Raw genomic sequence first — 13,069 nt, forward strand, 5'->3', positions numbered from 1 at the left:
ATGAATTGCTGTATGGGTGGGGTCTCCAGGTAGTGGGATGGGGGCCGGGATTTGATGAGCCCTCTGAGCGGATGGTGGGATACCCTTGCTGCCCGGGATCTGAATCCATCCCACTGATGTTCAAGACAGTTATCGGAAGCCAACTGGTGGCCGCTTTTAAACCTTTCTTACTTGTAGAGCATCAAGGGTGGGGAATCAGCTGCTGTGCCCAAGGCCGGTGGCGCTGTCGGGACTTCCGGGAGGCTGGTGGTGCTGTTGGAAACATGCTGGCGGCACTGGTCTGTTGGTGCCTGGCCCGTTCCTGGAGATTGGATCTGTAGGACGACTGAGGGAGGGAGTGGCCGTTGCAGGCTGTTGGGCCACCAGGACTGGTCTGCCAGCAGAGCAGTGCTCCCATTGTGGGAGCACACTGACCACCATGGGGCAGCTCTAGCATTGAGTGTCTGCTCCCTGGTGTTTAGTGCATGTCATAATGACCGCTTGACGCGTAGTTCCCATCATTCTGTAATAATGGTTGCTTAGGCTTCTATACTATCTAATAAAAGAGCAATATGCAAATTGACCGTACCTCCGATACACCCACAAGCCATGCCCACCAGCCAATCAGGAGCAAATATGCAAATAAACCCAACCAAGATGGCTGCGGCCACAGAGAGCAGGAGGGAGGCTTGGGTTTCCTCGGCAATGGAGGAAGCCAAGCTTTCCGCCTGCCCTTGCTGGCCTAGGCTTCCACTCAAGGCTACAAGGTTTCAATGATAGAAGATAAATAAATCCAAACAGAAATGGCGGCAGCCACAGAGGTGGAAAGAGCAGGAGGCTAGGGTTGTCCCCAGTGATGGAGGAAGCCAAGCTTCTGAAGCCCTGGCCAGCCTAACCCCTAACTCCAGGCTACAAAGTTTCAATTATAGAAGATCCATAAATCCCAACAGAAATGGCTGCTGCCACTGAGCAAGCAGGAGGCTTGGCTCCACTACAGGCTACAAAGTTTCAATTGTAGAAGATAAATAAATCCCAGATCCCAGGACCTCTGCTTGGGTCACCAGGGGGCGTGGCTGGCCTGATACCACCATAGGCCCCTTGCCCAGGCCACCCCACACCCCAAGAGAACCCCCACCCTGATCCGAGACATCCTTCAGAGCAAACCAGCTGGACCCCACCCATGCACCAGGCCTCCATCCTATCTAATAAAAGAGTAATATGCAGATTGACCATCAATCCAACACACAAGATGGCTGCCCCCATGTGGTCAAATATCCTGCCCCCTTGTGGACACAAGATGGCCACCACAAAATAGCCAGCAGGGTAGGGCATTTGGGAGGGACCAGGCCTGCAAGGGAGGGCAGTTGGGGCCAATCAGGCCTGCAGGGGAGGGCAGTTAGGGGTGGCCAGGCCGGCAGAGGAGGGAAGTTGGGGGTGACCGGGCCTGCAGAGGAGAGTAGTTGGGGGGGACCCAGGCATGCAGTGGAGAGCAGTTGGGGGGAAACAGGCCTGGAGGGGAGGACAGTTAGGGGTGACCAGGCATGCAGGGGAAGGCAGGTAGGGGTGACCAGGCCTGCAGAGAATGGCAGTTAGGGGCAAACAGGCTGGCAGGGGAGCAGTTAGGCATCAATCAGGCTGGCAGGGGAGTGGTTAGGGGTGATCAGGCTGTCAGGCAGAGGCGGTTAGGGACAATCAGGAAGGCAGGCAGGTGTGCAGTTGGGAGTCAGCAGTCCTGGATTGTGAGAGGAATGTCCCAGATTGGAGAGGGTGCAGGCTGGGCTGAGGGACACCCCCTCTCCATGCAGGAATTTTGTGCACCGATTCTCTAATGTAAATATATAGGTAATCTAAGGTGAACAGCAGACAGTGAGGGTTGAACACAAAGGGACAGGGGGGATGGAGTTAATGCTCTGCAGCCAACACTGGGGCCTCCAGGTCCAGGGCGGGGAGGAACCAGCAGGGAGGAGCTGCTGGGGGTCAGGAGCCAGGACCCCCCAGAGCCCAAGGCGGCTCTCCTTGTGGAGTGAGAGCCCAGCAAGAAACCTCTTCAGGCTGCGAAGGGGCCGGACAGAAGGGTCTTTCCTGCTCGTGTCACAGTGGCCGCCTCAGCTCAGGAGCCCTGCAGACAGAGGACAGTGCAGTTCTGAGGCCCAGCCAGCAGGGCGCTACCCTCCCAGGCCTCCTGCTGTGGCTCCCACGTGGGAAGAAAGGCTCTGAGGCCACAGGAGGCAGAGCTGCTTTAGAGCTGCCTCTCCCCAGCAGGAGGAGGCGCTACCGTGTGGGCGGGGCCAGATCCATACCAGGCTCCGGCTATTTCTGTCCTTCTCTTCACCTGCAGCTTCTGTTCTAGGGAAACTGAATATGCCCCTAAGAGAGGATTAAAGATTATTAGATGTGGGCTGAAGTCCAGAGTGTCCTGGGAAAGAGAAGGAAGATGCCACTTAAAGACAGGAAGGTAAGTGTGACCCAAACACAGGGTCCCCGCCCAGGCCACCTGAGCTTCTCTAGCAGCACCCCACCCGCTGACACAGAGCAGAGAAGAGCAGAAGCTGAGAGCAGCGGCCCCGAAGCCGTCACATCCAGTGTCATCAGTGACCGCAGGGCCTGCTCCTCCATGTGCCCCAGGATCTGCACCCAAATCCCGTGCGTGTTAACCCGTCTCTAACCCACAGCCATGGCTCCTCATGTCTCCACCTAAGAACCGGGAGCTAGAGATTCTGCGTTTCCAGGACACGGGAGACCCACAGGGAAAGAGAGGCCTCTAAGGCGCTGCCATCCCAGAGCTCACCCAGCAAAGCCCCGTCCCCCACCGTCTCGGGGCCTCGCTGCCAGCGGCTCCTTACCTTTCCGCGCCCTGAAGGAGACCAGCAGCCCCGCCCCGAGGAAGAGCAGCCCCAGCACGAAGCCCCCGGCTCCACTCAGCACCTTGCTCTGTGCGGATCCGGACTGGGCCCCTGGAGGAGAGGCTGTGTCAGTGGGTTCAGCCCGAAGCACCTTCTCTAGTGGAGACCCTGGGATGGAGAGCTGGGGGGGGGGTGGGCGGTGCCCTAGAGGAAGCAGAAGAATAGCCATCTCCGGGAAAGAGACTGAGGCCACACTGAGCAGGTAAAGGCCCAGGCACTGGCCTCAGGTGCCCTCACCCCCGACCCAAGGCCACCGCTTCGGCCTCTGAGGGCTGCGGAGCCCGGGGCTCGGGGACCCTCGGTACGTGGCCCGGGTGACAGAGCCGCAGACACAGAGCAGACAGGGCTCTCCCGCGGCAGGAGGGTCCCCACGCTGTGGAGGAGGCGCCTCCTCCCGGGTCACAGTGGGCAGCTCAGCGCAGGCAGAAGCACCGCCCAGCCCACAGGGGACGGGGCCAGGGCCCAGGGGCACATGACGGGAGAGGGTGGGAGACAGAGCAGGGCAGGAATGGTGCCCCCAGGGCTATGGGGTCCACAGAAGCTATCGAGGGGCTGCCCTGTGTCCTGTGCTGAGGGAGAGACCCCAGCAAAGGAAAACGGGGTGTGGGGAGAGGGACCCTGGCCCTCAGGGACCAGCAAAGGCCCCTGTGGGGGGGAGGTCAGAAGGCGTCTCACTCCATTCCACGGTGACGGGGCTGGAGCTGCTGGGGTGCTGCACGTGGCAGGTGTAGACCTCCCCGCTCCGGGGCACTGTTTCCAGCATCACCAGCATCTGGAAGGTCCAGTCCCCGTTCCGGATCAGGCCCGTGGACACCACCCCGGCCTGCTCTTCCCGGCCGTCCCGCAGCCAGCGGACCTCGATGGGGCCCGGGTAGAAGCCGTTCACGGAGCAGACCAGGAGGTTGTGGTGCTGCAGGCGCTGGGTCTTGGCCGGGAACACGGTCACTGTGGGCGCAGCTGGGACGGAGAAGGCGGAGGGAGACTGAGCAGACAGGCAGCCCCTGGGTGCTCCCTTTCGGCCTCGTCTCCGGCCCCAGCTCCAGGCCGGGCAGGCCCCCCTCCAACCGCCCTGTGGCCCCGCAGGAGGTAGTGCCATGGGCCTTGCATCTCCGCCTCCAGCCTGGGCCAGTGGATTGGAGAGACGCTGAGGAAACCTGGGGGATTTTTCACTTGAAACAGTTCCTCATTGTTGAATGGAAGAGTTTATAGATCTGTGCAAGGCACAGAGTGTGTGCGTTAAAGTGTGATTCTGGAGCAGGGCTGCCTGGGTCACATCCAGGCTCTGCCTCTTCCTGGTGATCCTGGGAGATCCTCTCTGCTCAGCTTCTCCCCTACAAGGGGGTGATAATACTAACTCACCGCTTAGGGACACATGAGGACCAATGGGCCTGAAATATGTACAACAGCGGCCGGAACGGAGCCATCACTCTCTGTCCCTGTTTATTACATATGGAGAGAGAATATAAGGAAAGCAGAGGGAGAAACTGGGGAACAGCTTGGGGCAGATGGGACTCAGGGTGTGAAGTCCTGGGAATGCGATCACACCTGGAACACAGAGATGGTTCCCTGGAAGCAGGAAGAGGGTGATTCCCCAGCTCCGGGGCTGAGTCCTGAGGGAGAGGGAGGAGCAGGGCAGCCCCCATTATACCACTTATAGTGACGCTCACTGAGCCACCCGCTCCTTCTCACAGAAGCCGGTCTGTTATTGGGATTCCTGTCGTTTTATAATTGTCCCTCTTTTCAATCTGACATTTGAGCTCAGGGCAGGGTGTGGGGCTCATTAATATGTGTGCTTCCTGCTTGAGACCAGGCTCAATAAATACTGATTTGGAGGAGGAAGAGGAAGAAGGAGGAGGAGGAGGAGGAGAAGGATCATCGTGGGGCCAAAAGGGTAGATGTAAGATTGATGGTAAATCATTGATTTACTTGTTGACACTGATACTAACTTTATCAACTCTTCTCTCATTGTGAGACCATCAGAATATTGACCAATAATGGCCAACTGAGCATGAGATGTGACATCAGTAGTTTCATCAAGAGAGATCGAAAAATATTTACACTTCCTTATGTCTCTCTTTAATTGATGTTGTACGTGTGTGTTCAGTCTCATTATTCGGTCTTTTATGATATTTCTACTGAGTGGTAACTCAGATATTCTCTTAATAATTGCATCTTTATTCTGCATATCGTGAAATAGAACTGGTGCACATCTTAGGAGAGTTTCTTTAATAAATTCTCCCTCACTGAGCGCTTTTCCATGCTGAGCTATAGAGTGAGCAATACTCAAACTTGCAGATGTTAAATTTGTAGAGCCTTTCATAAATTTAAGGATGGAATTAGATTGGCTCTATAAAGGTGTAGCTGCCTAGAAATGTATTCCTTCCTTTCATCCTCACTTTTTTTCCAGGAGCTGGGAATGATTAGTTTCAAAATGTCTATTTATATTCCACGTTCTGCTTACTACCATTTCAGTACATAGAACGCAAAATGATCTGCCATTTTTTTCTATAAAGCCATACATCTCAGTCCATGTCTCTTGAAAGGGTCGGCCACTGCTACTACCACTTCCTTTACTTAACCTTAGTTTTTTATTTTTTGGGTGTTCCATCTGGGCGGGGGGAGTGGGGGGAGAGCAGTGACAGAAGATAGAATTATAGATAGCTTGTTAGGCCTGCAGGCAATTAGGGGTTAACTAGCCTAACTAACCACAAAATGGTGCATATAACTGTCTTTTAGGAAAGGGCAGGCTTAATAAGCAGAAATAGGGGTTAATAAGGATGCACAACAGTAATAGTGGTGAAATGGAGTCTGCACTATGGAGCAAGATGGTGTTCCTTATGTGAATTAAAATGGCTGCCGCTATTTCTAATGGTGGGAAACGGTACCCATAGCACGCCACAAACCCTCGCCTCTCCCAGCCTCCCCTCACTTATCTCAGTAATGATGACACCCCAGAACAGTAGATAATGGTTGCTGTGGTTAACTGTTATTTGGTTACTGGTAATGGCAGGGCCCCCAGAGATGCGTCCCCCACTGCGTTCCGCTGCTCCCTGCTCTGCTGGTGGAAGTGAGGGCAAAGTTCCCTGCTTAACCGGAAGTCCCAGAACTAGACGCTCTGTGCTGGACTTCTGTTGTTTTGGCCTACAGACCTCTGGCACAGAGTGTCTAATAGGGGAGGGTGAAACATTTGCGACTAGAGTCTTGGAGTTACAAATGTTTCATCCTCAGGAACAGCAAATGTTTCATCCTCAGCATGCGGCCGCCTCAGCGGCCACGTGTCATCAGAAATGGCTACATGTGTCATCAGAAATGGCTACGCGTGTGCTGACACGCGTGTCATAGGTTCACCATCACTGGTCTAGGAGATCTCGCAAGGCGTCTGCCACCAGAACTACGATTCCCAGCATTCCTGGTGCTCCCTGTGCTCTTGGTTTCCGCTTCCAGTCCAGGGGCTGCAGAAACCAAAAGGACTGGGAACTCCAGCTGCCTCCAGGCTAGGCTGAAAGGACCGGACACTCCAGTGGCGTCCCCGGGACCCTGGCTGCTCAGTGCTGGCGTGCACATGTGCCAGCCACAGGCTCTGAGTGGGCAGGTGCCCTAGCAATGGCAGGCCAGTGGGAAAGCAGGTGTCCCACCCTGCCCCCGGCCGCTCAGTGCCTGTGCGCGTGCGCGCTGCCCACAGGCCCATCTTGTCGGGTTAATTTGCATACTCATTCCTGATTGGCTGTGGGCATTGCAGAGGGAAGGTCAATTTAAATATTTGTCGATTATTAGTTTAGTATACATAGGTACACTAAGGGGGGAAATAAGACACAGATTTCAAAGGAGCTCAGAAAGGTCAGAGGTGCCTTGGAGGCCCCGCCCCTCACAACCCAGCCTGACCCTCTGCCCAGGGAAAGGCTTGCACACCAAGCACCCCTATTCCAGGGGCTCAGGGTCAGGGGGGGTTTGGCCAAGACAGACCGACTCCCTCCTAACACCTCCCACCTTCCTCCCCACACCTCTCACCTCCCCCCATCCCCTCTACTACCCAAACCCTCCCCCAAGTGGAAACGACTGGGCAAACCAGAAACGCCCCTACATAGGACAGGACCTCAGGGTGCCCACAGCCGTCCTCAGACCCCTCAAGCATGCTCCTCACAGCCCTGTGTGCGCACTTGTCCCCCTTTGTCACCACTCCCCCCTTCCCTGCCCCCGGCTCACTTTGCCGCTGCACCGAGAATCCATCAAACGCCCTGTAGTTCTGTCTGCACAAGGTATTCACCGCACCCCGCGTCCGCTCCAGGAAGTCCTCCTGGCTGTTCAATTCCTCAGCGATGGGCCACCCCAGCTCAGTCACCGCGCGGAACTCCCCCACGTCGCTGTCGAAAAGCACGTACTCCTCCTGGTTGTAGATCTGTCTGGCCAGGAACTGCACCCGCTCCATCCCCTTGGAGAAATGACACTCGGCCTTCCCCAGAATCAGGAAATGCGCTGTGGGGACGGGAGGGACTGTCACGCTGGTGAGAGAGGATGGCGCCGCCGCCCAATGTAAGGGGCCCAGGAGGTGGGGACATAGGACCCCGGCACCCCACTGCCAGCACCCGGGCCCCCCTCCTCTGGGGCTGGAGGGAGGCCGCAGGCAGGGAGACCCCTGGGACCTCAGCCACTGGGGACCCACTGGGCTGCCCCACGGGGCTCCAGGCTCCAAGCTGGGCGAGGACTTGTGCCATCACCGCCTCCTCCTAGACGCCCCCCCCCCCCCCACAGCCTTTCCCGTTCCCCACCCCCTCCTCCTGTCACCACCTGGGCAGGGACCTCATGCCAGGCCCAGCTGCCCCGGGACCCAGGCAGGAAACCGGGCATCGCCCTCCGCCCTGAGCTTAGAATTCACCAAAGTGCGGGCACAGCCAACCACAGGCGTTCACACAGGAGGGAGATGCCAGGAAAGGGGGTCTGGAGCAGGGACAGCAGGACCCCAGTTCCATCAGGGGCGGGGCCAGTGGCCTGAGTGACAGGATGTGGCCTGAGGGTTGTGTGGGGGGGGGGTGGGGGGGGGGGAGGCACATTTCAGGGGAAGGCACTGCCACCTGCAAAGCCTGAGGGAACCCATAGCCTCCTGGAAACCAGAGCCCAGATAGTGAGAGGGAGGGGACAGAGCCTGGAGGAGTTGGGGTGCTGGGAGCCTAGGGGTGAGTGAGGGGGGCCTTCTGCTCCCTGTAAAGAAGAGTACTGATGAGTTCAGGGGGTTACACCCCAATCCCAATAGGGCGCCATCTCTTTCCTGCATGTCCAACCCAGGAGGCACAGAGACCCAGAGCACAGCTGTGGAGGAAGTCAGGTGATGATGGAAGCTCTGACCCCCTCGCAGGTGTGGGGAGAGTCCCTGCAGGAATGTGAGGCCCTTCCTGAGAACAGGGCTCACCGCGATGCGTGACTCATAAGGAGAGACGTGGACGGTCAGCAGAGATGCAGTGACAGAACTCATGGCATTTTGACTAACATCGCATAAGGCACAATAAAAATCAACATCTTGAGCTTCAAGTAATTGAATGGGTTCAACAAGAAAATGGTGAATTTGTCTAACTGTCTAATTTTTTCTTAATAAACCGTGAAGAGCTGCATTGGAAGGTCCGTGTGTATAAAGGTGAGTCTAGAATTTTCAGAAACAGCCGGTGTCCCGCAGTGTTCTCCACCTCAGCACTATTGACCTTTGGACCAGATAATTCTGTGTGGGTGGGGCGGGAACCCACCAGTTGTCAGAGAAACCCCCGTGTGACCACCAACACGGCTTTAAATGTGGCAGATGTCCCCGGGGTGGGGAGGGGGAGGGGCGGGGAACCTTCACAGGGTGAGCTCTGCTGGTGTGAACCGTCTGAGGAATCTGGGGTGAAAGCCACTGTTGATCACACAGCAGCTGGGAATGACATGGGAAGTTCTACCAATGTATCTGGAAAGTCTTGGTCTATATGGAATTTACATATTTGGCACAGAGCACCCAGTGCACAGTAACTTTTCCAGCAAAATAATTTTGTTCAGAACAAAGATCTACCTGTTTCTTTGCCTTGCTACCCAATCACCAGTCATCTATTATCCTCCACATCATCTTCTTTCTTACTCTCCCGGCCACTGCCCCCTGCTTGTCTACAGCAGAAGCTACAGCCACGGCCATTTGATTCCCATTCAGTGTCCCAACTAATTAGCTTTCTAACTGCCTCCTGCTCCCAATGATACCAGGAGGCATCAGGTTACCAGCCTTGGCCGGAGGTGGACTCTCATTTCTATGGGCAGGTCCCTCAGGAGGGGAGCAGCTAAGAGGACACCCTCACATAGACAGATTACAAAAAGGAGCAGGTCCCAGCTTTACATGGAGACCTTCACGTAGAAATGATGGCAGAGGGGAGGGCACTCTGGTCACACTGGGTCTGTCTGACTTTTCACAAATTCTCTAGCGCCTTCCTGACACGTGAGAAGGTTGAAATAAACATGTGTGAGCTGCTGTTCACTGTAGCCTGTGTGGTTAGCACTATCAGGCCAGGCTCAGGGGCACAACTGAAAGGCCGCCAGATAAAGCAAATACAAATACACCATTCCTAGCACATTGGGATTTCAGTTAAGCAATTGCTGTTTCTCTGAAATTCAGCTTAAATCGGGCATTCTGTATTTCCTTTGGCAACACAAGCCCACCCGCTGATGGAATCTGAGGCTGGGAGTGCACTTAAACTTCTCTGTGTTCCTCACATGCTCACATCATAGTGTGAGCCCATATGGAACTTTTCAAGTTGTAAATGCAAAATGGATGTAAGTTCCTCCTGTATATTGGAACCAGCAGCCCTTGCGCCTGCTGCCCCAGCCCTGAGACACACGCTGGCACATGGAGCAGCAGAAATCTCAGCAGCAAGTCAGACCCAGCCGAGCCACTGCTCACAGGGGGGTAGAAGCCCAGCTCTAGAATTAGGATCTAAATTTGAACATTAGCTCTTCTGCTTGGGTCAGATGGCAACACCATGGGCCTTGTTCTTTATCTCTAAAATAGATTTAATGATGCTGTATCACACAGGATATTGTAAGTGTGGAATTAAATAGTAATTCTTCTTAGTGCTGATCATACAAGACCTCAATAAATATCTTGCTCACAAGATCTTTCTATTCCTTAACTTCCTACATCAAATAATGTCTTCATCACCATTTGGCAGTTGTCTTTAATTAACTTTATCACTAAATGTCATTTTGAACACAAGGACAGAAACATTGGTCTCTGTATATAACGGGATGTACATGCACCTAATATGAAAGGACTGTGCTGACTTAGAAGAGAGGACTTTCTAGATTCTGAGGCCTAGACTATGTCACCCATGTGACTCTGGATCAGTGGCTTAAACTCTCTGGATCAGAGTCCATGGTCATTACATCTGTAATTGCTGCAGGTAAGACGGGATGGTTATGAGAGTCCCACACTCACATGGAGGCCTGGTGCAGAGTCACACACTCACATGGAGGCCTGGTGCATAGTAACTGCTGGATGTGACTGCTCCACGCCGGAGGGACCAGGTTTGTCTTGTCGATGACTCCACCTCATCACCGGGTGGTGACTGTCTGCTCTGGGTCACTGATAAGCAGTGGCTGTGGAACTGGTGGCTTTCATCACCAGTCACCTCTGCCTTCAAGGTCACCCCAGTGGCTCCTTGCTGATGACTGAGCATCTCTGGTTCTCGCGTCCCCCAGCTTCCCTTCAGGCTCCTTTGTTCTTATGCTTCAGGTCCACTGACCCCCTGAGCCCAGCGCACAGTCTCCCTGAGGTCACAGCTCAGAGTCACTGTGATCATCCCTCACGTCTTCAGCTCCCGTCCTCTCTTCAAACGGTCCAATCAGGTTCTGTCTCATACACTCCACTGACTGCGAACGTCACACCCACCAAACCCAGTGCTCACTGCTCTGCATGTTCTCACTTCCCTGCCTCCTAGAAGGTCTCACCACACCTGGCCACTCCCTCCTTCTGGAAAAATCTACTCCCCTCACTGCCCTGCATCACCTTCTCTCGGTTTTCCTTAACACACTGCACCCCTTCTCAGTCTCCTCTGCTCTCATTGGCCCTTGGTCCTCGGGGATCGACCCTTGGCAGCTTCTCTCTCTCTCTCTCTCTCTCTCTCTCTCTCTCACACACACACACACACACACACACACACACACACACACACACATACACACACACACACACACACACACACGCACACACACCTCCTCTTCATCCTTCACTTCCCTGGAGTTTAACACAGCACATGTGTCAATGACACCAACACAAACAACCCCTGCCCTGGCCGGCCATGAACTCCAGGCTCCTGTGTTCAACTGACCTCTTGGCAGCTCCACACAAATGTCAGGAAATCATTTCCAGCTTACACAGAACCTTTCTTCCTCACCACCCCCTTCAAACTACTTCTTACTCAGCCTTCCCATCTCAGTAAACAGCTCCAAGTTTATTCTAATTATTGAAGATAAAATCCTTAGGGTTTTTGACCCCTCCCCCATTTCATCCATAAGGAGTCGTGGGAATATCTCCCCCATCTGCTCACTTCCCCTTCCCGCTGCCTTTGCCGCACACACTCACTGAAGCCCAAGCACGTCACCTGGGCTCCTCCATGCTCCTCAAGGCCCCGGCTCCTCTTGTGAACCCTGCAGTCCAACCTCCACTGGAAGCTGGGGTTATTGCTTTTAATAAACATACATGGACTCTCCTTGTAACCCTCCAGCAGCTCACATGTCTCTTCAGATAAATTTCACACTTCTTACCCGCCATCAGGGCCCAATATGATGTGTCTCCCGTCTTCTCCAGCCTCTTCCTATGTCAGTGTCACTCCCCAACTTGCTCACCTGCTGTAGCCACGCTAGCCTTCTTCCTGCCCCTTAAACACGGCAAACACGTGCCCACACTGTGGCCTTTCCTGTTCCTCTCCCTGGGACACTTGACCCCTAGATCTTCACACGGTGGCTTCTCTCATCATCCAGGTCTTAAATGTCTCTACATGTCACTTCCTCAGGGAGAGCTTTCTAACCACTTGAAGTGACATCAGGTGAATCATGCTCTCTGTCCCATAACCCTGGGTTTATTTGGTGTGTTGTTTTTTTTTTTTTTTCAGATAAATTATTGCTCTGAATTTTTTCCTTCTTAAGGGGTTCAGGGAGAAAGGAAAGGAGATGGTGGGGAGGCCCCTTGATACATCTCACATGGTAGGGAGAGGCACCAGCATCACAGATTCTGCTGAGGACAGAGCACAGGATCCTCAAAGAGAGACCCTCGAATTCCTTTTGGCTCACATAAAATGTCAGAGAAACTTTCCTTTGGGGATAACTCAATGCAATAAATGGAGCACTGGGTGGGAATTAGTCTGAGATCATTATTTCTCAATCCTCTCAAGACCCCAATGGAATGTGACACAGGCTGGGGAGGTTTACTGGAGGCGAGGGGAGAAGAACAGCTGTGATACATGGAGCCCCTTGTGCATCTCATAGTGGCGAGCACCCGCCCCCTTTTGTGGTGGAAAGAATTGGGGTCCATGTGGTAAAGGTAGGTGGCCACTGAGGAAATGCCACCATTTTCTAAGGCCATGGCCTGGACACGGTGACAAAGCTAATTTCCTTTCTTCCTCACCCACAACAGCTGAAGCCCAAGGTGCACTTACATGGTGTGTCCCTGGCCAGAGCCAGGGCAGGGCTCAGTGCCATCAGCGTCACCGTCAGAGCGGCCACCCAGGAGCCTCCGGGGAACCGCAGGCACACCATGCTGGAGCTCAGAGAGCACAGGGGCAGGGAGCAGGCCAGTCTCACTCAGGGAGGGCTGTGACCCTTCTCCACCCACAGCCCCAATAGTACCAACAGGGGAACTCACTCTTTGTTCCTGGATTGGGTCATCTCAGTACTGAGAACCAATCAGCATCAGAGGTGAGTAGCATCATCAGTTGCTGGTCAGAGATGCAGTAGGAAGGTCCTCTTCTGATACTTAGAATTTCCTGCATTAAAAGCATTGCTTTGATTGAGGGCTTTGAAGGTTTGGTCTGGTTGTGTCAGAAACACTGTGCTGGGCCCTATGGTGAGGCAGCTCCTCGCTGGTCAGTGATGAGCACACAAGATGGAACCTTTGGGGGCATTCCTCTCTCACTGCAGACAGAGCCGTTTGCAAATGGATGAGTGAGTGTGCTGGGAGCTGAGGG

The 13,069-nt window shown here is 54.3% G+C and overlaps 1 protein-coding gene across 1 annotated transcript; it reads right to left on the reverse strand.

Annotated features, from left to right (window-relative positions):
• Positions 1-2,357: 2,357 nt before the first annotated feature.
• Positions 2,358-12,720, reverse strand: LOC103303037 (DLA class II histocompatibility antigen, DR-1 beta chain-like). Its single transcript, XM_054722312.1, has 5 exons — positions 12,542-12,720; positions 7,086-7,355; positions 3,558-3,839; positions 2,823-2,933; positions 2,358-2,395 (listed from the first exon to the last, which is right to left on the reverse strand). The coding sequence occupies exons 1-5, from the start codon at positions 12,639-12,641 to the stop codon at positions 2,358-2,360; spliced, it is 801 nt and encodes a 266-aa protein (XP_054578287.1). The 5' UTR covers positions 12,642-12,720.
• Between the last annotated feature and the right edge of the window lie 349 nt (positions 12,721-13,069).

The sequence above is a fragment of the Eptesicus fuscus genome, chromosome 10 (assembly GCF_027574615.1).
Source record: "Eptesicus fuscus isolate TK198812 chromosome 10, DD_ASM_mEF_20220401, whole genome shotgun sequence".
Taxonomy (NCBI): Eukaryota; Metazoa; Chordata; class Mammalia; order Chiroptera; family Vespertilionidae; genus Eptesicus; species Eptesicus fuscus.

Bases quoted from the DNA above. Each gene is read 5' to 3' on its own strand.
- LOC103303037 (XM_054722312.1), bottom strand. From the start codon at position 12,641: ATGGTGTGCCTGCGGTTCCCCGGAGGCTCCTGGGTGGCCGCTCTGACG. The intron at 2,934-3,557 runs GTGAGACGCCTT...CCTCTCCTCCAG, and splicing joins CCCCGTCACCGTGGAATGGA to GGGCCCAGTCCGGATCCGCA. The intron at 2,396-2,822 runs GTAAGGAGCCGC...TCTCTTTCCCAG, and splicing joins CTCCTTCAGGGCGCGGAAAG to GACACTCTGGACTTCAGCCC.